This window comes from Pogona vitticeps, chromosome 9, assembly GCF_051106095.1.
Source record: "Pogona vitticeps strain Pit_001003342236 chromosome 9, PviZW2.1, whole genome shotgun sequence".
In the NCBI taxonomy this organism is placed as follows: Eukaryota; Metazoa; Chordata; class Lepidosauria; order Squamata; family Agamidae; genus Pogona; species Pogona vitticeps.
In genome coordinates, this window is record NC_135791.1 from 5,984,534 (window position 1) to 6,011,523 (window position 26,990).

Consider the following 26,990-nt stretch of genomic DNA (forward strand, 5'->3'; position numbering starts at 1 on the left):
TTGCAACCTAAACAGAGATTTCATTGAGACTCCATGTAATAAATGTGCAATCACCCCCAAGTGGTAAGGGATTCATGATTAAGACATTCTTGTGTTCAGGCACAGAAGAGGCATTGCATCCAATGTAATATTCCAAAGAATGTGTTTATTTTATTTCTTTAAAATATTTTTATCCCTTAAAAGGACACAAGGTAGCTCACATAATTAAAAAGACAGTATTTAAAAGCTAAAAACAGTAAGTACACAAAGAAAAGTGTGTAATACTTTTAATCCAAAGCAGGTTTTGAAAATCTTTTAAATGAAAGGTACTCCCTATATTTTCAATAGGATACCTTTTGCAGGTAGAAAGAAAGAAAGAAAAGAAAGAGAAATATTTTATTATTTATTTATTTATTGGATTTTTATCCCGCCCTTCTAGACAAGAGTCTACTCATACATGATACATATATCAATATATACATGATACATACATATATACATGATACATACATATATACATATATCAAATACATGATATATGGATGAAAACAGTTGATTTTTTTAGTCTGCAACTCATGAAATACACTAGAAAATAACTTTTTTTTCCATCTCTGCCAAAATATTTTGCATGTATGGGTATGTATTTAATTAAAATACATACTGTATAACTATGCAGCTCCCTCTAGTGTTAAAAAACAAATCTGGCATCCAAGTAAAAAAAAATTGGTCACAGAAGTGTACTGACCCTAAAATCGTTTGTAAATCTGAATTATTTATGTATTGTAAAATGCATTGCTTAATTTGACTACAACTCACTGAATGTAAGCATTTGCTCAATTAGATTTTCAGCATCTAGAAATGGGCATGAAGTGCTTTGTGTGCTTCCCTCCCCCCACCCCGGCTGGCTGCCCACTGCACTCTCAGTCTGGTGCATGCTGCCCAAGTCATCCTTCTCAGGTGGTTGTCCAGTCCAGCCGGGAGCTCGGGCTTCCCTTCCTTGCCTCCTCCAGCAGCCAACCATTGAATGGCTGCACAGCAAGAATTCCCACCTCCTTGTGCATGGTTGGCTACCAGAGGAGGCAAGGAAGGGAAATGCTTCATGCCGATCTTGAATCACATTATTATGTTTGCTGTTCTCTGAACAATTAGTGGACCATATTTTAGAGACAGAAGGAAGAAGATATGTTAATGAAACTGTATGATTTTATTAGCCAAAATTCTATGCTGGGAATTTTGGGAGCTAATCCAGTAGAACCAGAACTTACTGTACCTCTTGCTCTTGCTGCGGCTTTATAGGGTTTTCTAACCCTCTAGGACAATTTTTTAGGGAAAGGGGCTGCATGAAGGAGGAACATCATGCGTTCTGGAAGAAGTAGTAAGATGTACGCCAATGTATCCTGCCTGTTGTGTGTGGGTACAGCATATACATGGCTATGAAAGGTGCATGTTTCATATCTGTAATCATTTATGCTACAAAAATATTTAAATAGTAGTCGTAGTATTTATTTTACAGTTACAGACCCAGTAAAATATTTAAATAGAATCCTGTAAATCTGGTTCTGACTATAATAGTGTTGATTTTATGGGGTTACTGTATACAGATGGCACGTCCTTCTGCTGTCATTTCATTCCCTAAGGATTTCATGCTTTGCAATGGTCGGATAAATCAAGAAAACAAATGAATGGAATATGATGTACAAGCGAGAAAAACTTCCTTCTATTTTTTAACACAACTCTGTAACATGATAGGAGCAACATCCACCTGTGTAAATAATCATAGGGATGGGGACAAGGTGTAAAGGTGATGTTCAGAATGGTTGCTCACTCAGTTGAGTGGCCAGGTGCAGGACAGATGGTCAACAAAAAGGGGAAACTCTGCACACTTTGCCTTCTAGGGCTCATGGTGACTTTTTAATTTCATTAGCCAACTCATTAGCTAAATGGCATCTCACAAGAGGGTTTTGGCCTTTGAAATCCATGGAGCACGTGGGTCACGACTAATTTCTTCTTGATTTGAACAGATCGACTATATATAACTAAATATTGATCCAGTCCAGTAGCCCTTCTTTCTACTACAGAAATGAAAACAATTTAACACAACACACACATTAGCAGTTTGTACATATACACAAAGTTTATAGCTTTGTAGCAATACTGCATACAGCCAATCAAGAAAATTAAACCAATCCTAAAAATAGTATTTAAATTCTAATGTAAACAAGCATTAAAACCATCAAATAATACAATGCTAGTAATAAAATAAGAAAAACAAGCATTCTAAAAAAAATTTACAAGAGGTAAAATTAACTTGAAAAACATGTGAAGCAAGCAAAAATTTCCATCTTTTCATGGCTAGTTTAATTAATTTAGTGTCCTATACTGTAGTCTGTGCTAGCTAGCAGGAATAAAGCTATAAAGGGAAAATCTGTAATGTACTGATGTTTGCATGACATATTTATAGAGGTCACAGTGACTTTTTGACATCTTTAGCCAAATAAAGATCTTATTTGCCAAATGATTATTTTGGCGCTCAACCCCAATTGTTAACACAACACATAAAGCTAAGTCTAAATTGCTAAAGGGGAAATCCAACAGAATTAGATTTTTACATATGTTGTTTTTTTGAAAGCATAATGGATTGCATTTAACTTGGAGGGCTGGTCAAACGAAGGTATGCAATGCAGAAGCCCTATCCACATGGATCAAGGCCATCGGTCTGTGAATCTTGTCCCAACTTTGGCAGATCCCAGAGGAGTTGCCAGGTCAGCCGTTTCCTGCCTCCTCGCTACATGAGCTGGCAGGGCTAAGAGAAGATCCTCCTTTGAACATCTCAACCCCTGGGCAGGCGTGAGTGGTGGCATTTCGAATGGCTTGAAATTGAAGATAGGTGTAAGGGAGAAGACACACCCTCTGATTCAGGCATCCTGGGGCAAAGTCAGTGGAGTTGGGGGGGGGGTTCGTGGCCTGCAACCACGTCTCCCTTCTAGACCACAAACGATCCCAGCAGAAATCGGAGAATGGGATAGGGTGTTTTCCAACCATCGCTCCCAGAATCTCACAGCCCATGTGGCTGCTGGTGGGGAATATATTGCCCTGCTGGCCCACCGCTTCTCTGTACAGTATGTGATTTATATACCACTCATCTTACCAAAAGTCCCCCCCCCGAAAAGGGGGGGGAAACGTCTGCCTTTTATTAATTACCTTCAAAATGCCACAAGATTATTTGTGGGTTTTTTCTTTCTTTCAACATTTTATTCACACGTATCTAAACATACAAACTGAAAAACATTAAAAACTAACCAATATTTAACAAAAAAACATGACAACTAAACATCCCTCCTTCCCCTGTGGATCAAAGATTTCACCGTTGTCTGGTCATCAAAGTACCTTCAGAGGATTCTGGTGAGCACTGGTTCAGTATAGACTAATTCCCCCCCCCAAGTTCCTGAGTTTTTCTGACCCCAATTATATATCCGCTTCCAGGTTTGCTTTACAAAATCTCTTGGTTGATCCCGTAATGCCTCTGAAAGCATGTCTTGTTCTGCAACGTCTGGTAGCTTCTTTAAGAGCTCATCCATCATTGGTGTCTCTTCATTCTTCCATTTTTGGGCCCAGAGGAACCTAGCTGCTGTGAATACATACAGCAGACTATACTTTTATTTTTATTGATTTCTAGCCTTATGTTCAATAATAACATTTCAGGTTCAAAACTTAATTCTTGTTGAACAATATCTTTTGCCATTTCCCAAACCGTTTTTTAAATTTTATTATTATTATTATTATTATTATTATTATTATTATTATTATTATTATTATTATTATTATTATTATTATTATTATTATTATTATTATTATTATTATTATGCTTTTTCACATGATCCCCACATATGATAATAAGTCCCTGGATTTATTTATTTTTTACATTTCCAACAAACATGACTGATCATGAACCGCCTTGGGTCCTTTTTAAAGTGAAGGGCGGGGTAAAAATATTTTAAATTAATATATAAACACACACACACAAAACCAGTCCAAATCCTTCACTATTTTAGCGTGACATTTCATGGATTCCCAGACTGCACATGCGCAGCGCCTTCCAATCTACGATCTAAGCCCCATAGAGTCCAAAGGTTTCAGGGATGAGAAGAAGAGAACAGCCACCCCAACCGACGGATTCCGCGCGACTGTGCCGAAACTCGATACGCCCCCTTTCACGCTTCCCCCTTTCCCTCCTTGACATTTGATTGGCTGAGCGGCATCGACGCCCCGCCTCACTTCCCACCTACTGCTTGCTCCTCGCCGAATGCGAGCTGGCTTTCGTCGAAAGCCTGTCAGTCAATCAACCTCCGTCCCTCTCCCCCCCCCGCTCTGGCTCCGCCTCCTTCGCTGTCCTTCACGCCCCTCTCGCCCCGCGCTCCCTCCCTCCAATTCTCGCGCGAAGTGGCAACGACGGGCCCCTAAGCCAAGTCGTGGGCGGTGACGAAGAGAAGGCCGCTCTCCCGCACTGCCGCGTTGCATGCCGGGAGACGGAGCCGCGCTCTCTGCGCCCGAGCAGGAGGAGTCAAGATGGACGCGGGCTTCTTCCGCGTAAGTCCTGAGGCGGGCTGGGGAGGGACCGGCTGCGGGGCCGCCGCCGCGTCGTTTGGGGAGCGGTTACCTCAGGGAGAGCGGGAGGGCCCGTTCCCTTCCTCTTCAACGCCCTCAAGGACGGTTCTTCTGTGGTTTCTGCCTCGTCTCCCTGGCCCTGTGAGGAGCTGAGGCGGAGAAAATGGCGGCCGCTCCTCTCAGGCGCGCGGCAGAAACGGTGGGGGGGGGGCGCGAGGAAGGAGATTTCGATGCTTTTCTCCTTTAACGCCACCCCGCCATCTGCTTTTTTTCTTCCCTTCTATGCTTTTTTATGATTTTGTGGCCTTTGGGTTGCCTTTTTCCTGACTTCGGTGACCCAAGTCCTCCGCTGAGGCGAAGGAGGAAGCGGAAGGCTCTCGGCTGGGGCCTTCCTTGGGTCGCTCTCCACGTGCCCCCTTTTTCTCTCCCCTCAGGTCGCGGCGGTTCATCTCTAGTCTTTTTGCCGCCAATTAGAGAGACGCCGATGAGGCGGACCTTGAAGGTGGCGCGTAGCTGGCGGTTTTTGTAGAGGGAATCAATCCGTTTAAGGCACAGCCTATACAGTTTTAGGGGGAAATTATGCACGTCCCCATTGGGTGAGGGAAAAATTACACCGAGTACAAGAGGAACCTTCTCCTGTCCATAATGCAGAGGTATAAAAAGAAAAGTTTGTTTGCAAAATGCCAGTTTTGTGGCTGGTTCTCTCTTCCACCGTTGCAACCGGTGTGTGAGGAAAAGCACTGGCTGGCCTTCATTCAGATCTAGATGCAAATCCACAACGTGTTTTTTTAAATTAAGAAAACTTTCTCTTTCGTATATCTGACCCAGTAGAACAAGTAAGCACATGAATATGTGCATGGACAGGGAATCTTTTTATTTTGGTGGAGGGGACTTCTTCAGTGTTAATTAGTAGTTGAAATAAGTTTGCACGGAGGCAGGAGTCATATCCAGGAAGTACATTTCCATGGATTCATCTGTGCAGCCGGTTGCATTGCTGCTTGCACAGTTAGTTGGCTCAACAAGTTGCACCTTTAGACACGCGCTGCAAGCGGTCTGGGCTTAACTCCCTGGGAGCCTCCACGGGCATCATTTTACACTACCCCAAGTGTAAAAGGATTTCAGCCAATGCAATTATATAAGTGGTGGTGCTTTGGAAATTAAGAAAAAGTATACAACATGAAGAGAAGCCAGAATGCATCTATGAATTAAAAGGATGAAAAATAATAATGCTTTGAACCTTATTTCTGATATCCTTGCCCAAGAGGCCAGCCATTTATTTATTTATTTATTTATTTGATTTCTATCCCACCTATCTAATCAATTAAGATTACTCTAACTCTAGGCGGCTTACGACAATATAGCAACAACAATATGGATTAAAAACAATTTTACAAGAGAAAAGTTGCAACAGATTGGGAGAGTGTTTTAGTGTTTTCAGCATACAGTGTGTTGATCTGTAGTACGTAGTAAGCTGAGGTGGCCACAGAGAAAACTGAAATCAGGACCCCACCTTGAAAAATTCAGAAGTCAGTGGAATCTCACTTTCAGTTTTGGAGATTTATATTTTCTGTCAATGGGTGGTGTAGGTGAGCTTTGAGAGCTGTCTGAGAGGAGAATAGCAAATCCTGGAAATTTTCACAGTTTTTTGCGGAAAAAGGATTGGATGATATGTGCGGCACAAACAACTTTGGATGTTGCATGTGGCCGCCATGCTGTACAAAATTAGATCTCTGTACTTAGAAGTCTTTCATTTGAGGCTTTTTAGGCCTCAAAATACTGTACTATTTTAAGGGGTTTTTAATTTTTGTTTATGCATACAGCCTGATTGGCCATGCAGTAATAAAATATTCGTACTTTTGTCACATTGTATTAACTAGTTTACATTAGTGTTGAGATGCTGTCAGGTGACCAGATGATTCCCGGATAATTTTATCATAATCAAATGTTACACAGCATTGTAAACAAGAGTGCTCTACTGGTCTCCTTTTTAATTATATAATGAGGCCATTTGATAGCAGGGAAAAGAGTTATCACCCCTTGCTTTACCAATCCAGCTGAAGGCTCGAGGCACATGCCCTCTCCTGCTTCTCAACTCTGCTCAAAGAACTTTTTTCTTTTTTTCTCTCTTTCTAAACAAATCAAATGTTCTTCTGCCAGCTGTTTGTTTATGTAGTGACGTATTTTTATGTAACTGTAAATACAACAATGTTTTACCAATTAGTAATGAGAAAGGTTTAAGGGCTGCCTTGTCTATTTCAAAGAACACTGCAGAGTAGAAGGCAAACTTACCATCATCACAAGCTCGAATCATAAGATTCTGAAGACCACAGTGTGCTTGACAACTCTTCACCCTTTGGATTCTTTGGAGTGACTTGTAGTTTGAGAAGGAATCCTGAATGTGCTCTAAGTTATATAGGAAGATGTTTCCTAACTCAGTTCTGCACAGGTCACAGAACTAAAGAAATTAGGAACACAGCTCATTTTCTAGAGGAAACATATTATTACACATTTTTCAGCCTTGAATGCTCATAAGATTTTCAAGGATATGACTTTTCTAACTAGTTGGACAGTTGCGTGCAGGAGGGCAGTCTGATACATTATTATGTGACTGCGTAATATTTTTTATCATAAAGAGATTCAGAGACGTGATATGGACCAGCATGGTACAAGTAGATATTGCCCAACAGGATGCTCCAAGATGGAGGACATAGTACATTTTCTAACAATGCCCTCTGTGTGCAGATTTGAGAGATCAGTATCTTAAACCTTTAACAACTGGGATCAAGAAAAACTCCCTTTTATGTACAGTTTTATTTCGCCTACCTGGCACAGACTGCTATATATCCTGGAGTATTGCTAAGTTTGTTAAATGAGCCATGGAAAAAGAACTCATTACCTGCTTCACAAGCACTTCAAGTTAATTTCACAACTCAATAATTGCTTGAGAATGCTTATTTTATTATGCTTTCATGACTCTTTATATGCATTTATATTAGATGTGAAATACTATTTTAAGAATGGTTTAATTACTGTTTATGCATATAGCCTGATTGGCCAGGAAACAAAGTGTTCGTACTTTTGTCACATTGTATTTACTAATTTACAATATTAGATTTGTATTAAAATGTCATCTCTGTATAGTTTTCAGAATCTATACATTTTCCTTCTGAAAAACTTTAAATGAGTGTTACCTTTTCTCACCAGAATGTTGTAGATCTTGACTACTTCTAATATTTTCCCTGTTAAGTAGTTGTTTGTGAAATAAAAAGTAAAAGTAACATGTTACTCATATAATAACAATTTTGGGGGAAATCAAATAAATGAGTAACAAGTTTTAAAATATCTAAGCTCTGCTGCTTGTGTATATAAACTTTTGCAAGAATAAACCTTTGAAGCTCTTAGCAATGACACACTGTATCTTGGTGTTACAATGTTAAATTGCAACCACATATCCACTTAGGCAAATAATTAATCTTCTGCAGAGTTTTCAAGACATTTTACTAGTTATGGCATATCATATTGGTAATGATAAACTGCAATGGGACAGAAGGTCAGACATTTTATTTAGACTAAGTGTGGAACTGCTGGCCTCTTTTTGAATTACTTCATTTTATGTGCTCTTAGTTTAAACCTGCAGAAAGAGTAATTTTTTTAACTGCAAAGTTAATGGACATCTTGTGTTGTAGATGCTATGTAGCTGAAGTTAATCCTGATATATCATTTTTATGAGTAGCATTTGTGTACTTGATGAGTAGACAAGAAAAGCTAGTACAACCAAATAAAAGGTTTATGTTAGTAAACATTTTCAGAAATTGTAAAACCAAAAAAAAACCTACTGTGGTCTTCAGATAGTAAATTGTTTGCATTCTTATATCACGATTTGTCTTACCATAGTTTTCAGTTGATCCATTAAACATGAAACAAAAATACTATAGTAGTTGCAAGTAAAAGCATGGGAATACTCACCCACCCGATTCTTGACATTGGAAACTGATCTTTCAGTTTGCTACTTTAATAGCTATATAATTTTAGGCACAGTGAGATAAATGTAAATTTTAGATTCTGTGTTGTTTCTATCACTGGCTATTGCATTGCTCAGTGCAGTGTAGTGCTTAAGATAATCAACAGCATTAGTGCCGTTGTAATTCAGAAGTCATATAAAACACAATTTAAGATATTTTAAAAGATCTTGCCAGCATTAATTGGAGATTGCTTGGATGCTATCTACTGTGTGTCCTCCCTGCCCCCGGCGTTATCAGGCACCTTAAGCATATATTGGAGTTTAAAAGAAGTATTTTCAGACTTTAACAGAATGCCATCTGCTGTTGTTTCTGTGGACCTTAGTTTGTGGAAACCAAAATAGAAATATATTTGATGTAACGTAAGTTTTTTTTTTTTTTGTTCTTTTAGGGAACAAGCGCGGAGCAGGACAACCGCTTCAGCAACAAGCAGAAGAAGTTACTAAAGCAGCTGAAGTTTGCAGAATGCCTAGAAAAGAAAGTATGTTCGATTGTGTAACATTTTGAGATTCCATTGAATTTTTAAACATTGCCTACAAACTACAGTTTAAATGGTGCCAAGTCTGTGCTTTACTCTGTGTTTATATATGAAGCACTTTGCATGAGGCTCTTTGCAGTAGAGGTAGCAAAAGTATTGGTATATAACACTAATATGGAATTAAGTTAAACTCTGAGGCAGTGTCATTTTGCTACTGTTTAATTCAGCCAATCCATCAGACTATTGCAGAGAACTTCTGGGGTAGCCCTTGAAAGGATATGTCAGTTCACTTGGAAGGAAACATTTGAACTTCTGTTATAGTTTTCTGAGAATTGTTGACTGTTACTCATGGTATGGGTTTTCTGTAAAATATAGAATTGAAAATTTTTCCTGGTGCCTAAATAGAATGTGGCTTAATTCAGCACTGCACATGTAATTACTAACGAAAAATGTGTTCAAGTATATGAACAGAAATGTCTGCTGTAGTAGTTCCAGCGTCAGACTACAGCTAGAAGAGGGGATACCTGGGTTTTGCTATCAAAGCGGGTGGTTGCCCTGTCTTATGTCTGCCTTCCTCATAGGAGCCTTTAGGGTTTTGTTGTTCTTCTTGCCTTGTAAATGAATGGTTTACAATTCCTCAGTGTGCTTCTGCTGATAGACAGGGAAGCCATTATGCCATTCAGTACTATATAGCTATAACAATAGTTGATGTCAGTACAATTGTCCTGTGTCTAATCTCAACAGGGGAAAAAACCCACAGGTGGATATGAAATATAATCTCTGATACTTTTCTCTCATAATGCAGGTGGACATGAGCAAAGTAAACTTGGAAGTGATCAAGCCCTGGATAACAAAAAGAGTAACAGAAATCCTTGGATTTGAAGATGATGTAGTAATTGAATTTATATTCAACCAGTTGGAAGTGAAGGTAATGATTTTGCTGTGGTTGTAGACACATGTTTGTAAATGATTGCATAATTCTATGTAAACTGAAATATTTCTGTCAAAAACAGTTGATGAAGTGAGGAGGGGCTTGTTACGATGTATATTGTGAATAAATTCACCTTGTAAAGCATTTTGTTAAGGTTGACACTTATAGAGAAGGTGCATAATTTGCAAAACTGCTCAGGTGAAAAATCAAACTTGCTGTGTTGATTTTGCTGTTACATGTTAAGCTACTTTGACAGCAATTTTCTAATGATAATGTGATTTATGATTTAAAAGGCCTGAACCAAAATGGAAGTTATTCCTTGCGTCTGAAGTATAGCACCATCACCTTATTAGGTCACAGCAGAGTGAGTGTCCAATGTCGCTCTGACCAACTCCCTTGATGATGCAGTGTGTGTTTGGAGGTGAGTTGTGTAAAGTGGCCGAACCAAAGTCAGACAAAGCATCCCGCAGAAAGCAATTGGGCAAAAGCTTTACACTGCTCTTGAAATTGTTGTAAATTAAACCAAATTAAATGTAAAGCTTAAGGTGCAGTTCTAAATTGGTAAGAGACATTCAGCGGAGGCCTATTCAGTTTAGAGCTAAGGTTGTGTTTCGCTGGGATGGGGAGGGTTAGTTTATTTAAAACTACATGGTAATGTAGGTGGAAGGCATACAGGTGCGAACCACCTCCTGCTGAAATCAGGGGCAGCTTGCCTGTCCGATGCAAATGCAGCTGGATTACACCACTAAGTACAGCTGATTACTTACCAGTTATATAACATGAACTGCATAAGTGTAACTGAGTTTGTGAGAAACTCAGCCTTTTACACAGTTTGCCACTGCATCCCGAGAGACAGTAAAATGTTTTATTTGAACTGTTGGCAGAATGCTCTTGTGTTAATAAGGTTTATGCACAATTTCTCTTTCAAAGAATTCATCTTTATCATTTGACTGAACAGTTGACATTTCAACTGAGAAAGGTATTGCTGTTAAAAAGGAATTAAAAGGTCATACTATATTTTGGAATGTAAGGTCTCATTTTTCTAAACAGCCATAGTTGGACTATCTTATGTACTTGTATAGAAATACAACTGGGGAGACAGCTTTAAGGGGTCAGTTAAATAAAGTGGATATTTATGCTAGTGTCTATTACTGCAATAACTTGCTAATATCTATAACTGCAATAAAACCTTAAATATGCAGTTTTAGTTCCCCTTCATAGAAAGCATGATTTAAACTTAAAACTTTTAAAACAATTTTTTTTCCTTTTTGTGGTTGTGTACTCATTATTGCTTGTTCGTCTTTTGCAATTTAGATAAATGGTATAACATTAAACTCAAGGTGGTTGAGTTGCAGTAGGGAGTCGGAAGCAAGCCAAGGGAACATCTTTCTCTACAGGGGACTTGGCGATTCCAAACCCCCCCCAAGTTCCAAGAAGAAACAGAAGACACCTGGAATCTGTACTTGCTTTGTGCTGTTGAGCTGTGCTTGTTATATGGACCTTGCTGCATTGACCAACAATGTTAGAACTATAATGCCCACCTTTACTGTGAGCCACACTTGACCTCTTAATCCTTTGTGGGCATTACATAATTCTCATAAGAAACTAATATGGCAGCTTTCATTCCATTAACCAGCTAGTGAAGGTTTAGACTAGTTTTCTGATGGAAGTAAGGAAATGCATGCATAAATTCTTGTTCAGTTTTCACAGCAGGACTTGAGGTGTATTTGTAGATTATGGTTCTGTAATGTTAAGTGTACAGCTTTTTTCCTTTGTATGGATCACAGTAAAAACAAAAGAAGAAGAAGAAAGATTATGAGCAGCCATATCAAAGAATGTTGGGGCAGAATGGTTAGAAAGTTAATTATAAAGATACCTGTACCAACAGTTGTAATGCTGCTGTACCAAATTCTTGGCCTCTGTTGTAGTTGCTGCACAGACCAAAATACTTATGAAATCCACAAAGGATTAACAGGCCATTTTGAATGCAGTGATAAGGCAAAAGAAAATTGGTATATCTTAGAGTTATATTACTGAGCAGTCTTTAAGGCGAGTTATATGAACTAGTAATGATTAATGACATACCCTAGACTCATGGTAGAAGATTAAGTCAAAATTAAAATGAATTATCTGAGTTTGTTTTTTCAAATAACCGGTATTTCTTCCTGTCATAATCTCTTTGCAGAATCCAGATTCCAAAATGATGCAAATCAACCTGACTGGGTTTTTGAATGGGAAGAATGCTAGGGAGTTCATGGGAGAACTGTGGCCGCTGCTGTTAAGTGCCCAAGAAAACATTGCTGGTATTCCATCTGCCTTCCTGGAGCTGAAGAAAGAAGAAATAAAACAGAGACAGGTACGACTAAGAAAACTGGTTGATCAGTTCAGATAATACCTAGTTTAAGTATAATTTTGCAAAATGATCTCAGGGAAACCACTGCTTCTACAGAATAATTTTCTGTGTCAAACATAGGGTTTGAGAGTGTTTCATGTGGACATTGTTGATTCTGGTAAGTAACAGTAATACAAGAGTATGTGCTCAAAACTTCTTATTTGACACTGGTTAAGGAGGAGACTGTTGCTCTCTTTATTTTAGGGGGGAAAGGTGAACAATTACTTTTGATAATGAGCAAAACAGCTTGTGAGCAGATGTGAACCGAAGGCATACTGTGTGTATGTACAAAAAGATAAGCCAAGTGCTTGATCGTATACCTAAAGGAATGGGGAGAAACGGTTCATTCTCTTGACATTCATGTCATGGCATAACGTATAGTAGACATTTGCCCTATCTGAACCTTTAGATTTGAAAATAGACACTTGGATGCAATTTGTGAACTTCTGTTAGTCACTGGTTAGCATCCACCAAAGTAATGTTGCAGAAGGCCTCCATTGCTAATGTACCAATAAGAAATTTGCCCAGTTCAGATGTCACTGTTGCCATGAATCTACTGGGAATCCTTAGACAAGCCGTCTGTCAAGGTCAGACATATAATATTCACCAAAAACTTTAGAGAACTATAAAACTTTATAAGACTCTTCAATAGTTTTGAGTCTGTGGTCTGTCTAAGCTGATGTTTCTCCCTGAAGAATTTTTTTCAGTGTGAGACCAGGTAATCTTTTTCAGTCATTTTAGTTGCTCATGGTAAAGGAAGTTCTGTAGATATTCTTTATCATAGACGCTTTCCAAGAAGATAATTTTTTTAGTTAACACTAGCTTGCGATTTCTACAACTTTATTTGTCTGCATTGCTTTTAAGTTTCATATGCATGAAAAATACTTCAGCACTGTTGAAAACATGTAACCTGGAAGTAACAAGTACATTAGTTGATCTTAGGGGGGGAAAACACACCCACACTCCAGTATTAGCTTGCTAGGAAAGCAATTATTTTAACACTCTATACATACAAAATAACCAACCGTAACAGTTCCCTCTTACCCTTAGCCTGAAATGTGTAATGTGAGAATAATGCTGATTTACTTTGTGAGAGAAAGAATTGCAACAAGGTATCTAAAGTCTATATAGCCACCTTGTTTCCCTGAAAATAAGACCTAAGCTGAAAATAAATATTTTCAATGTCTCTGGCTCTCTTTCTCCCACATATACTCAAGCTTTGAAGACTGCAGGCCCACAGCTGTAGATTTCATTCAGATTTCTATGTAGGGATGGGATGTTCACATTTTTGGACCACAGCACCCAGACGTCTGCTGAATTGTCTTAGCTACCCTGTTTCCCCTAATATAAGACCCTGTCTTGTTTTCAGGAAAGCATGGTATCTATCTATGTTCTGTCTTAGTATGTAATTGAATGTATAGATTCAGCATTTATTCCTCAGCCTATGCTTTAAGAGTTCAGAACAAATAAATCCTTGTTTCAGATTGAACAGGAAAAACTGGCTTCTATGAAGAAACAAGATGAAGACAAGGATAAGAGAGACAAGGAAGATAAAGAGAACAGGGAAAAGAGGGACCGATCTCGAAGCCCTAGAAGGTATGATATTCGAGCAGTTGTCCACTACATGTTCTCAAACCACTGGTTTTTGTTTTAGAGCAACTCTTTCAATGAACTTTATTTCAGAGTTTAACTGCTAATATTTGGTGTGTCTCATCTCTTCAAACCTTAATTTCAACAAGTCTTCCATTAACTTATTTCTCTGTTTCCAAGAGAGATTATGCTAAGGATTGTTTAAAATACCATAATAAACTGAGTACAGGTTTGTTTTTATCCTAGGCGCAAATCGAGGTCTCCTTCACCTAGGAGGCGCACCTCCCCAGCCAGGAAAGAGAGAAAACACAGCCATTCCCGATCTCCACATCATACGACAAAGAGTCGCAGTGCTACCCCTGCACCAGAAAAGCAAGAAGAGACTCCTGAGCCAGAGCCCTCTGTCAAAATCAAAGAAACACTCATCCAGGAGGCCACATCCACGAGGTACCATTGCTGGCTGTGGCCTTTCTCTTCCCTTTGCTTCTTCAAGTTCATGCTTGTTGTCACATAGAGTTATAAGGGAATGTGGTTTGTATGCAAGCAGCTGTTTGGTCACGGGACCTTTGCTGTGGTACACTGTAATGGTGTGGTTTCAAATTTATGGTATAATTCAGGAAAATTCCCTATTAAATTGAAAAATAAAATTGTTGGCTTGTCATTCTGGTTCACTTTCATTGTCCCTTTGCCACAGCTTGCCTTCACTGGAACTAAGAGCCTACTCCATGAAACTTTTTACTGTGCATGGGAAACTGCCAGAATGAGGGATTTATTTAGCACTAGATACTGGCCAGTGATAGCTAGATTACATGGACAAGATGTGAAAATATCAGAATGAAAATGGGTCTCAGTGGTAACAGGCATTTTTCTGTACAATAATTTACCAGCAGATGTATTTGAGACATACAAATACATTTAATGAGTCTCTTCTTTACAGGCTATGTGGCTTGGATCTTGACTTAATGAACATAAAGGGCATGGGATGTGATTTTTTAAAAAAACTGTTTTGTCTAATGTAGGGAGTCTCAAGTATGACAGATGACAGCTGTTATGTAAATACTTTTCTGATATTGTAATCCATGGTTTAATCTTAAGTGTTTATTTCAACAGTGATATCTTGAAGGCCCCTAAAGTTGAGCCCATGCCAGACACTAAGGAAATATCTCCAGAAAGAATTTCAAAGAAGGAAAGAGAGAAAGAAAAAGAGAAACCTCGTGCAAGGTCTCCATCCCGATCTAAATCAAGGTCAAAATCTCGCTCACGTTCTCCGTCTCATTCAAGACCAAGGAGGCGTCATAGATCACGATCCAGGTGAGAGAAGCAAAACATTTTTTTCTCTGTTTGACCCTGTGTGATTCTCCAGGTTCTAATCTGTTGGTAGAAGAATTACTAGTATGAAACCTTGTTAACCTATGATGTTTTTTCCCCAAGAAATCGTTTGGTAACCTTCATCTGTCATTCCTTTTCCACCTTTCCTTTTTATGCATGTAATTGTGGAGCAATCTGGGATCATGCTGTACAAAGGCAGATCCCACTCTGCTGCACAGAAACATTTCTATCGTATATCTTGGTTGCTTCATAGATGTAGAATTCTATTCCCCTGGTGATTTGACAATAGCCTAGAATTGTAAAGCAGCAGCAAGTGGTAGATGAAGGTCTGAATTTTCAATAATTTTACCGAAAGGTCTTACACCCCAAGGAGGCGGCCTAGCCCAAGACGACGGCCATCTCCCCGAAGAAGAACCCCACCACGGCGCATTCCACCTCCACCAAGACATAGGAGGAGCAGATCTCCTGTGCGACGGTAAGAACCATGAATTTGCAAGCAAGAATCAGCAGAGTTTATAACATTGAAAGTATCAGTGTTTTAACTACTTCAGCTTTCAAGATGCTTTCCCCGTTTCATTGGGGGATAGGGCAAGAGAATTTGCAATGGCTTCCTGCTTGGCTTTAAAAGGGGTCGTAAAACATATACATTTGAAGTTTTGAGAGGCAAACTTCTATGGAAATCCTGTACATTCACTGAGGATTCTGGTGTATGTTTGGGAAAACATCGTTTCTCATGGAAACTTTTCAGACTTTTCCCACTGAGAATGCATATGGCAAGGATGCTCTGTAGCATTGAAGAGAATGGGAAAATTGATGCTCCAAATTAGCTAATTCCGGCCTGTGTTCCTGACATCCTGATGCTTCTGAAATGGGTACAGTTTGTACACGCTGATGTACAGAGATTTGACCGCAGTTGAACATTTCCTTGGAAAAATTACAAGATAGGTATAGTTTTATAGCTGTAATGACTCTGCTTCTAAGGAATATTGCTCAAGGTAGAGTTTCCTTTTTTCAGGTTCTCAGGAATTCTGCCACCAAAGGTGGAGTCAGCAGATATATGATAGCAACAGAACTGACCACAAATTGTGTTGCAGAATTCTAGAGTCCCTGTTTTAAGTGTAGTGTGATACATCAGTTTTGTTTCTTTCCAGCACTGGTGTCTTTTTTTCCTTACTGTTTGGAAAATCTGCCATTTTAAAAATTTCCCTTGGATTGGGTTGTTCAGACGTGTTTGCTGACTAGAATTGTTTCTTCAGTAAAAGCTGGATAGATTCAGCCCTCTAAATAGGTCACCGGTAGACCATCTAACTCTTAAATAGCCCCAGTACTTTCTGTTGCTAACATACAGGTTTAAAAGGTGAGGTAACATCAAGTGACGATGCGTCACAGTATCCTATAGGATGTGTTTGGAAATATAGTGGTAGAACCTGGTGAGTTTCTTAGTGAGAGATTCCAGGGCAACACACTTTGATAAGCTTGCCTAGCCATGCTTCTCGTATGCTTGATAACCAATTTGAATTTTGCAGGAGGAGACGATCATCAGCCTCTTTGTCAGGAAGTAGTTCTTCTTCATCCTCCTCACGTTCCCGATCTCCACCAAAGAAGCCACCTAAGAGGGTTGTATCCAGCCCTCCTCGTAAAGTACGTAGGCTCTCGCCTTCTGCAAGTCCTCCTAGGCGAAGACATCGACCTTCACCACCACTAAGTCCTCCCCCTAAACCACGCCGGTCCCCAACACCTCAGCCATCGAGTCGGGCAAGAAAAACCCGAGGCTCAGTTTCTCCCAGCAGAACCTCAGGTAAAATGTGAATGTGAAAATTCCTAAAGCTGCTCTCTTTCTGTGTTCGTATAGTTCTCAAGTAGCCCATGCCTGGAACGTTTCACATGTTTGTCCTGCCTAAGAGAACATGCTGGATATACCTTCTAATCACATGGATAAATTTGAAGTAATTTATATGCTTTACACGAGTATATAACGCTGTTGGAATTCCTAACATTTTACAGACACAGTCTGGGTCTTCTTTTAAATGACTTTTTTTAATGGAATTCTCAGGGCACCTCTTCTTTCATGGCTAGGATCTCTCACACAAGTCATCCTGTGTAACCAAACTATACCGAGAAAGTCCACTGAATCAAGAGATCTCTTCCAAATGGCTTTTAGGAGAACTGCTCTGTTTTACTCTGCGTTAGGAGTAGAAGTCCAGAAAAGGATTTCAGGCAGAGGTGGTTAATATGCTGGCTGTATGCAGCCGACAGGGACCCAAATAGGCTCCATCACACCCTCCAAAAAGCATTTCAAAATTGTCTTTGGCTCTCAAGGGCCCTTCCTTATTTTAAGAGGTGTCGGGATGCTTTTTTTTTTTTTAAAGGAACCCCTGCACATATCTCCCCACCCTCCAACCTACACCAAACAAATATATTTTTATATCTGGATGGTGCTCCCCTCCAGTTTAGGGACCAAGTGCATAATTTGGGCATAGTTCTGGACCTAACTCTTTCTTTGGAGTCCCAGGTTGCAGCTGTGTCCAGATCATCCTTTAACTAGGAGTGTCACAACTGAGTTTGTAATTCCCCCTGATCTTTGTTGATTGGGCTACAGTTGTGGTGTTGGTTGTAATGTATCTTAATTCAGATGCCTATCTTTTTCTATCAAAAAGACAACTTGTGGCACCAAGTTTTATTTGGTCAGAACTTTTGCCTGTATTCATTCTATTTGCAGAAGTGGGCTGCAGCTCATGAAGGCTTGTGCCGAAGTGTGTTAACTCAAATTGCAGCACAACAGACATGCTAGAGGCCTTGTTCTTTGCATGCAGTAACAGAAAACAGTTAAAAGTTTTTGGGTGTTCTCGTTTTTATCTTCGGAGTTATCCTGGTGCTTCAGGACAAACTGTATAGTGAATGCTCATCCTAATAGCAATCATGGCTTTGTGGGATACCTCAAGCTCTGAGAGGTAATGGACTAGTTCCGTGTTGCGCTTGTGGTTGCACTGGGGCTTTCTTTCCCCTCTTGAGGAAGAAAACATTGGGATGGTCAGCCCTCTGATGAGTTTTTGGGATGCCGGGAGGGCTGTCGAAAAGGAGGGTACCTTGTTAGCTTGCACTCATGAAAGCTGTTTCTGCTTGCTGAAGCACAGGCTTAAATTCTTGCCAGTGACTTGCTTCTGCTTGATAATGTCATGATTGAATAGAGATTTGAATCTGAGTCGCCACTCTCAGTTTGAATATCTGTGCCAGGATGGTGATGTTCAAAGCAGGCTGGTGAGTTAAATTGCATCAGCACTGTGAAGAGCTATGTTTGAAAATCTGTTTGATATTCATTTTATTCCTTTCTTTCAGCTCCCAAACATAAAAGTATTGAAAAAAGGGAATCACCTTCTCCCGCACCAAAACCTAGAAAAGTAGAATTGTCAGAATCAGGTGAGCTTCTTATGTGTACTTTTATATCTTTTATACACAGGCGTTCTTGTACTGCAGTATTGTAAAAGGTTAGGAGGGAGTTGATACCTTGGTTTTTGAAAATTCATTCATAGCTATTGTTGCTTTGCATAATTTGTACCGGTTTTATGTGAAGATGCCCAAATTGATTAATAAAATGCTAATATTCCACTGTCCTTAACAAGAAGATAAAAGTAATTTAAATGGCATATAAAACACAACAACAATTAAGAGTGACGTGACAAAAAAGCAGCAAGATACAAGCTGCAAGGAAAGCCCACAATCATAATCAGACTGTCAGAATAAGTTGTTTTTAAAAGCACTGTGAAAGAACCACATTTTAACAAAAAGAAAACAAAGAAGGACCACTGAGAATGTTCTGTGAATCTGCAATATGTTCCATATTCTTCCTGTTAATATGGAACAGCTTGTAAATATTATCCTTCAATTTTTTTATTAAATTTGCATGCTTTTCAGAAGAAGACAAAGGTGGTAAAATGGCAGCTGCCGATTCTGTGCAGCAAAGACGACAGTATAGAAGGCAGAACCAGCAGTCTTCATCTGGTATGATACTTTACAGTTTTGCAGCTGATCCTTTGTGTGTATATTTTGAAATAAGTTCCCTCCTTGTCCATTGGGAGGTCCTTCCCCACAAAATGCCCGACCACGCATTGGAGTTGTTGCATGTGACTTCTTTCAAATTTACAAATTGGCTGAGCCGCCTGGAAGGAGCTCTTGCCTTCTCTTCCTGTATTGTTCCCAAATTGTGCCTTCTGCAATTAGTTGCAAGAGTTCATAGAATCTCCAAAGGGCTTGGTTTTAGTCCTGAACGTTTTATGGTGGTCCTCTGTTGCTGAGGGAAGAAACCAGTTGGATGAAAAAGTAGCATCTGTGGATGAGAGAGAACTGCTTTAACCCTGTCTTTGATGCACAAGAATCACAGATGTACTATAGAACTATTAGCTTCTTAACTCACTGGTTCTTGAAAACATGAGGTGCACCTTGCTAGAGATGCATTTGAAGGGCCCGCAGACTGGACACTGTTCTTCACACCCCACTTTATAAGGTTCATTAGGTGGCTTATGCAGTCATTCGGCCTATACAGTGGTGCCCTGCATGACGACGATAATCTGTCCCATAGAAATCGCTGTTTAGTGAAATTGTCGTCGTGCGAAAACCCTTTCCCCATTGGAATGCATTGAAACCCAGTTTAATGCGTTCCAATTGGGAAAATACCTCGTCGTCCAGAGAAGATCACCGCCCATAGGGAAGCCATTTTGCAAGCGCCGATCAGCAGTAAGAATGGCTGCCCTGCGAAGCATGGTTCCGGAAAACGCAATGCAGCCATTTTGCGAAGCTGACGATCAGCGGAAAAAATTGTCGTCTTGCGAACAAACGATTTGCAAAGCACGGACCTAATCAACGTCCAGCGAAGATCCCCCATTGGAGTGACTGTTTTGCGAATCGCTATAGCGATCGCAAAAAGTCATTCTTATGCGGATTCGTCATTTAGCGGGGTTGTTGTCTTGCGAGGTACCACTGTATTTCTTCCATGTTGCATTTATGGTCATGGCCAAAATAAAAAATGGTTGAGATTGGCTAGTTTATATGAAGCTCCCTTCCTTAAGAACTGTAGTTGGCACTTCCTTCCTCCTAAGGTGAGGAACTATTTCAATATCTGCTTTACAGGATTTTTAAAAAGCATTCTTATATTAGTTTTAAATTTTTATTGGGTTGTTTGAATCAGTTGTTCATTTTAAATTTTTGTATGGTGCCTTGGGGTCCCTACTAGGTGAGAAAGGTAGGATTTAAAAAAAATTAATAAAGTGTATGTGTGTGTGCATGCGAAAAACAGTCCCCTTGCACCTCTGGAAACCATTTAAAAAATCATTCTGGGCATGTCCTGAGAGGTCCTCAAAACATGGCATACTCCCACCCACCCCCTGTCATACAGTACTGGTCATTCTGTGCTAGTAAGCTATTTTCAAGCATTTGATCAAGAATGTTGTGGGGCATGAGATTCCTTGCACTGCCATCTAGAGAGGCTTAAAAATAGAACACATTGATTTCTGCTACTCAGCTTTGTTCACCAGACACAGTTACATAATTATTCAAATTGATTTGTAAAGCTCCTGTTATTTAATCATTATGGAAACTTGGTTACTTTTTAATATTGATTTTCATTCTGGAAGCTCATTTCCCCAATGGCTTAGGGAAAATTATTTGAAAGAAGCATTACATGTGAAAAATAACTATCTACCTTGGAAAGAGTTGTTTAAAAATAACATCATGGCTAACTGCTGTGCACTAAGCATTGCTATTGTGTTGCGCTTCAATAGCAATGTCTTCCATTTTGTTACAGATTCTGGTTCATCATCTTCCTCTGAAGAGGAACGGCCGAAAAAATCAAATGTAAAGAATGGTGAAGTGGGCAGACGCCGGCGGCACTCACATTCCCGCAGTCCCTCTCCATCTCCGCGGAAGTGGCAGAAGGAATCTTCTCCTCGGTAATGTCCTTTGGCTTTGTATCCATCAACAGGTGTTTGCCAGTAACTATGAAAAAGCTATTTTTTATGATCTTATTTCGCTGAGAGTGATGAGTGAGTGCCTTTGAACTGTTCTCAGTGAAAAATAACTTTTGCATTCATCTCAGATTGAAAGCCCACTATGTCAACTTTACGCTTGCATGTTTATTAGCTGCAGTTTCCCTGCTGTATTCTTTTGATTTACTCATATGCCTTCTGCTGATTTCAGTCATCAAATTTCATAGTGGGAGATTCTGTGGGCCAGCTTACAGAGATTGCTTTGTGGCAAATGCCTGCATCTCAGTGTCTTTCTACCTAATAATTCATCCTTGCAAGTAACCCTGTGGGATGTTTGATTTCTCGATTTTCCTCCCTCCACTGCTGTCAGGATGCAGATAGGAAAGAGGTGGCAGTCGCCAGTTACTAAAAGGTTAGTTAGCAGGTTACTTTACTAATTAGGATTAAGTTGCAAAGCTCTTAGAAAAGACGGTCTTCCCGCTGTTTTAATCACAGCTGCCTTGTCTTTCCTCTTCCAACCATATAAAAAATAGAATGAAATAGGGAGATGGAGGAAAAGAAGGGGTTGAAAATTTTCTTGACTTTCTCCTAGTCTGCTTTGCTCTTCTCTCCACTTGTAGCTGTGAACAAAAAGAGGAGGGGAAAGGCGGCAGTAAAACAGTACAACAAATGAGACCACTCATTTTTGAGCTAATTATGAAGACATGGTTAGAACAGTATACTTGAGCTGGTTTTTGTGCAGAATTGCGATTTGGAAGCTTTTGCTTTTGGAGCAAGTAGTTCGAAATCTGGAAAAACTTTGTAAGCTGTCCTAGGCTTTTGGGCCAGCTTCCTGCAGGAGCTGCACAGTGTCAAGGGACAACTGAACGAGTTATCTAGGTTGCCCTTCATTGTGTTACCCCAGCATTTTCTGATTAGTTGGTGATCTGGGCATGCAGCAGATGATTGGAGAGTATTTACCTGTTTGGCCTTATGTGTATGGTTATCTCAAGTAGGGATTTGGCCTTGACTGCATTTATCCATCCATGCGCAATATTTGGGGCTGATCAGAGGATTCTGACTTTCAGTTGGGAGGCTGGAACAGACACAGTTATGCCCATAAAGGGGGAATGGGAATTCTGTGGGGATGGATGGTTTCTGCAACTACCTGACCACAGCTGCCCAAAGGCTTTGATGGAATAGAGGAGGCCAGTTTAACATTAAATTCTGTGCACATTGAGATGGGCCTGAGATGATCCATGAATTATCCACGCGGGAGAGATGGTCTGGTAGTGATAAGATAGGTATGCCATGTGGCTATCCAAAAGAGCCATAGTTTGTCCCCTTATTATCGCACTGTCATTTTGGTTGCCCAGCTTGCTTGCCTGTGCCTCAGTTAGCCTCTTGAGCCCTGCCCACTTTTTTAACATTTCTTTTCTTCGTCACCTGAGTATGTTGTCATGTCTTTGAAACATTGCATTTTAATAATACGACTCTTGAGTTCAGTAGATTAGTGGAAATTATTGTAAAAGGATTCTTGCTGGAGGCTAGAATCTTGCTAACGGAAAGCCACTACGTAGGCTGCCCTACTCATGTTCACGTTGTTTTCTGAGTTTTCCCCTCTCCCGCTTTCTGTAGCAGGAGAAGGCGAAGTCCCTCGCTGCCACCAGCCCGAAGACGACGCTCCCCTTCTCCTGCCCCTCCTCCAAGGAGGCGTAGATCACCTTCACCACCACCCCGCCGAAGGTAACACTTTAACTCCTTCTCACTATCTTTTGTGGGACGCGCATCTTCTGGAAAGAGATGGTGTCGCCTAGAAAGGGGGCCTGTTATAAATGGGTTTGGTTTGGTATAAGCATGAGGATAATTTCATTACAAAATTATTTTAAAAGTGGTAGTTTTAATTACTGAAGTTTTTATAATGCTTTTTAAAAATCTTTGACTTTTATCAATAATTTGAAAAACTTAAAAAATAATAATAAAACAGAAGGAGATGTGTAAAAATCAAACAGAAAAAACTCCCCAAATAATTTTTATAAAGAATATTAGACTATGTTCTCAAAAGCTTTATAAAGAATATTAGAATATGTTTCCAAGCATCTTTCGAAAATATTACATTTGTGGGCTACGTGACTTTCCTAATTCACTTAGACATTGGTACTTGTGCTTAACTTTCTGCTCACTAAGGGGTTGGTTGCTTTTAAGAATAACCTTCCATTTTAAAATGTTTAACCCACCTCAAATTATTGATGAAATCAGTTGAATGGTCACCCATCCGACCCTTTTGTTTTTGTAAATATTTTCGGACACGACTAAACGAATAAACACACACACACACACACACAAAAATATTTTCACCTGCTCCGTTGATCTTGTTTTTATTTCTTAGGTCCCCATCGCCACCACCTCGCCGGCACTCTCCCACACCCAGGCGATATTCTCCTCCGATCCAGAGGAGATACTCACCATCCCCACCCCCAAAGAGACGAACAGCATCTCCCCCTCCCAAAAGAAGGGCATCGCCTTCTCCGCAGCCCAAGCCCAGAGTCTCCCGCTCTCCACCACCAAAGTCAAGGAGCTCCCCACCTGCGAAGAGACGTTCCCCATCGATATCTTCTAAGCACAGGAAAGGATCTCCCAGCAGGTCCAACCGTGAGGCCCGTTCTCCCCTGCAGAACAAACGACATTCACCTTCCCCACCACCTCCAAGACCTTCCCATACCTCCGCCAGTCCCCCACTGATGCGCAGGGGGCTTTCGGCTTCCCCCCAGCGAAGACAGTCTCCATCTCCCAGCACGAGGCCCATCAGGAGAGTCTCAAGGACCCCAGAGCCCAAAAAGCCGAAAAAGTAAGTGAGCCGTTGCTTGCCTTCATTCGGTATTCAGTCGAACATGTAAAGGTGGATATTCCTCGCCACTTACTCAAGTTTCAGAGGGATAGTTCTGCAGCTGTGATGAAGATGGAAGTCGAGTTTTAGTTTGAAATGCCTCAAATGTTTATTTTGCACGTTCACATATGGGTAGTTCTCCTAAGGATGACAGCAGCTGCATTTCCAAGGCCCTATTTGTCCCTAGGACCTGCAAACTGTTTTATAGTCAGCTGAAAATATCCTTCCTCTTTTTTCTTCTTCTCTGAAGGGCTTCTCCTCCAAGTCCACCTTCTGTGAGAAGGAGATCTTCCTCCCGATCAGCTTCAGGGTCACCTGAGCCGCCCCCCAAGAAGCATGCAGCGCCTCCATCCCCTGCTCCGTCTGGATCTCCTGCTCACTGGTCACCACCAGCAGCTGCAAAGAAGGCTAAAAGCCCCACACCGAGCCCATCCCCAGTAAGGGTGAGTGTCTTCTAATGTAATGTAGCAGCTACCTCGCCGTTTATGAGCTTGATTTTCATGAACCTTTCTGCTCTTCTGAATTGGACTGGAAAGCAAATGCAGTTCTGATCTCTTCACATTTGATCATTTATAAAAGGGTACCTGCTTATGATGAGCCAGCTTTTGTATCAATCGGGGGAACTGTGGTGTTTGTTCTGTATGAAGAAGCAGGCTTTACCTGGGAATATGAATTCTTTCTGTAGTGTTAGTTTTTTGCCGTTATTGAAATAACAGATATTTTAAAGGTAAATGCGCTGCTTGACTTCACAGCAGTCTGATCAGGAAGGAGGGGGCAAGAAGAAGAAGAAGAAGAAGGATAAGAAGCATAAAAAGGATAAAAAGCACAAGAAGCACAAGAAGCATAAGAAAGAGAAGGCTGCAGGAGCCGCAGCCCCAGCTCCCTTTGTTACAACTGTTGAAGAACAAGAGAAAAATACAGAGCCGAAAAAGGTAGGTACTGTTTATTTGCCCAGTCTGTATTTGTAAGCTGTTTTTTCTATTAAATGGCATGGGGTGGAGTACTGTCATTTTTATAGATAATAGGGTTCAGGGAAAAAGTTACAAAGACCGAGGAAGAGTTTTCCCTCCTAATATTAAAATCCAGGATCCTGCACTGAAGCTGAAAGGTGGGAGATTCTGAACAGATCCAAGAAGGCCATTCTTTACAAAGGGCACAGTGAATCCCCAGGATTTGCTCCCATGGCACGTGATGCCCGACAGGTTTAATAGAAAGGTGAACAAATTAGTGGAGGGCGGGGACACTCGAACACGACAGGTGCCAGTCAGTGTCCGTTTGCCTACCTTGCCCGCTATTCGGCTTCAGCGGATGACCTGGGGCTGTAACATGGAGAGGGAGACCTTCCTCGGCCCCCACCTGCTTTCCCTCCACCAAGCAGAGTTTTCTGCATAGGAGTTCCTGTGGAGGCCAAGGGGGGAGGCCCGTCCCATTCCCATCCTGGCTGTGGGCTTCCCGCAGGCGTCTCGTTGGTCTCTTTGTCAAGTGGGGAGATCCAGCAGGACATCTTGAAGAAGTTTAAAATGCTGGTCACCACAACTGGAGAAAGGACTCTGTTGGTTCCTCCCACCAGGCAAAGTATAGTGTGTCTCTCAGAACTGAAGAATGAGGTGTCTCCTCCTTGGTGGTGGGCACAAAAGGGAGGAAGCCTCCCTAAAGAGGAGAGGGGTGCTCGAGTCCTGGCTGGCTCCCGACATGTGCAGTTGGATTCTCTCCCGCGTGACTTGAGGATTTAGGCAAGGATAGTTTGGTTTTGAAAGCCCTTGCTTCAATGTGATTATTGCCAAATTCTGCTGCAAGGGGAACATAGAATCCGTGTAAAATATATGTTTTAATTTCTGGAATCAAAGATTTCTCATGCTAGTAATGCTGGTAGGCTTCCTGTATGGTTAGACGATTTATTTTATGGATATTTTTGATCTGTGAAATTCAATTCAGGTTCATATTCTATGATTATAAAAGTAATTGTTAATTTTCCTCTGCATGAAGGAGACTGAAAGTGAAGCGGAGGATAACCTGGATGATTTGGAGAAACATCTGCGCGAGAAGGCTCTGAGGTCGATGAGGAAGGCTCAAGTCTCTCCACCATCTTAGGCTGAAGCAGCACTTGATATAATGTACATTTTATTTGGTTTATATTCAGACTTCAGTTTCAAATTGCTAAAGTGTGTTTGAGCTTTAGACTTTAACATTGGTTATAATACTTGCTAGGTTGAAGTTCACCATGTTTAAAGAAGGATATAGATCTTCATTACTGAAAAAAAAAACATTCACAGTGTGCTCGTGACCTCCTATGACAGTACGGGGAAACCACTGGTCATTTATGGAAGAAATTAAATAGGAGTACTTGCAAATGCTCAAAATTTTCAGTGTTTATCTGTATTATCTTTTTAAAAAGACCGAGATCAGCCATTTTATGATGGTGCTTCCATCATCATCTCTCACTTGTCCCAACACAGTGAGTGGATTCATAGTAGTGTAATGGGTCTACTTCGAACACTGGAATTTTAATTTTGACTTTAATTCTCTCCTGCCTCCCTCTTTATTTTTTCAAAAAGGATGTTCCCCTGATCAACATTCTCGGAAGAATTTGACCTTTGTTTTTGTTCTGTGAAATGATGTTGTTGCCCCATTCATAGTCTCTTTTTTTTCTTTCTTGTTGCAGTCCTTTGGAATAGTGTGTAACTTTCGGAGTTATCATCTCTGAAAGATGAAGGACCTGAATTTTGGATATTGTCATGTTCTCACTGGGTTTTTGGTTTTTTTTTAAAACTAAAGCTATTACAAAGCTTGTGGATTAAACAAAATAAATTTTTAAATTTAAAA

The 26,990-nt window shown here is 40.4% G+C and overlaps 1 protein-coding gene across 10 annotated transcripts; it reads left to right on the forward strand.

Annotated features, from left to right (window-relative positions):
• The first annotated feature begins 4,415 nt into the window (after positions 1-4,415).
• SRRM1 (serine and arginine repetitive matrix 1) lies at positions 4,416-26,990 on the forward strand. Of its 10 annotated transcripts, none has more exons than XM_078379940.1 (18): positions 4,416-4,566; positions 8,995-9,084; positions 9,887-10,009; positions 12,198-12,368; positions 13,888-14,000; positions 14,241-14,441; positions 15,105-15,305; positions 15,679-15,798; positions 16,850-17,121; positions 18,660-18,740; positions 19,236-19,322; positions 21,121-21,265; positions 21,672-21,713; positions 22,919-23,026; positions 23,670-24,128; positions 24,418-24,610; positions 24,920-25,103; positions 26,154-26,990. In XM_078379940.1, exons 1-18 carry the CDS (start codon positions 4,546-4,548, stop codon positions 26,159-26,161), a joined length of 2,619 nt encoding a protein of 872 aa, XP_078236066.1. In that variant the 5' UTR covers positions 4,416-4,545; the 3' UTR covers positions 26,162-26,990. The 10 variants fall into 10 exon arrangements, with proteins under 10 accessions (XP_078236066.1, XP_078236064.1, XP_078236067.1 ...); XM_078379938.1 differs by having other exon boundaries at positions 15,694-15,798; positions 24,920-25,099; XM_078379937.1 differs by having other exon boundaries at positions 4,417-4,566; positions 24,920-25,099.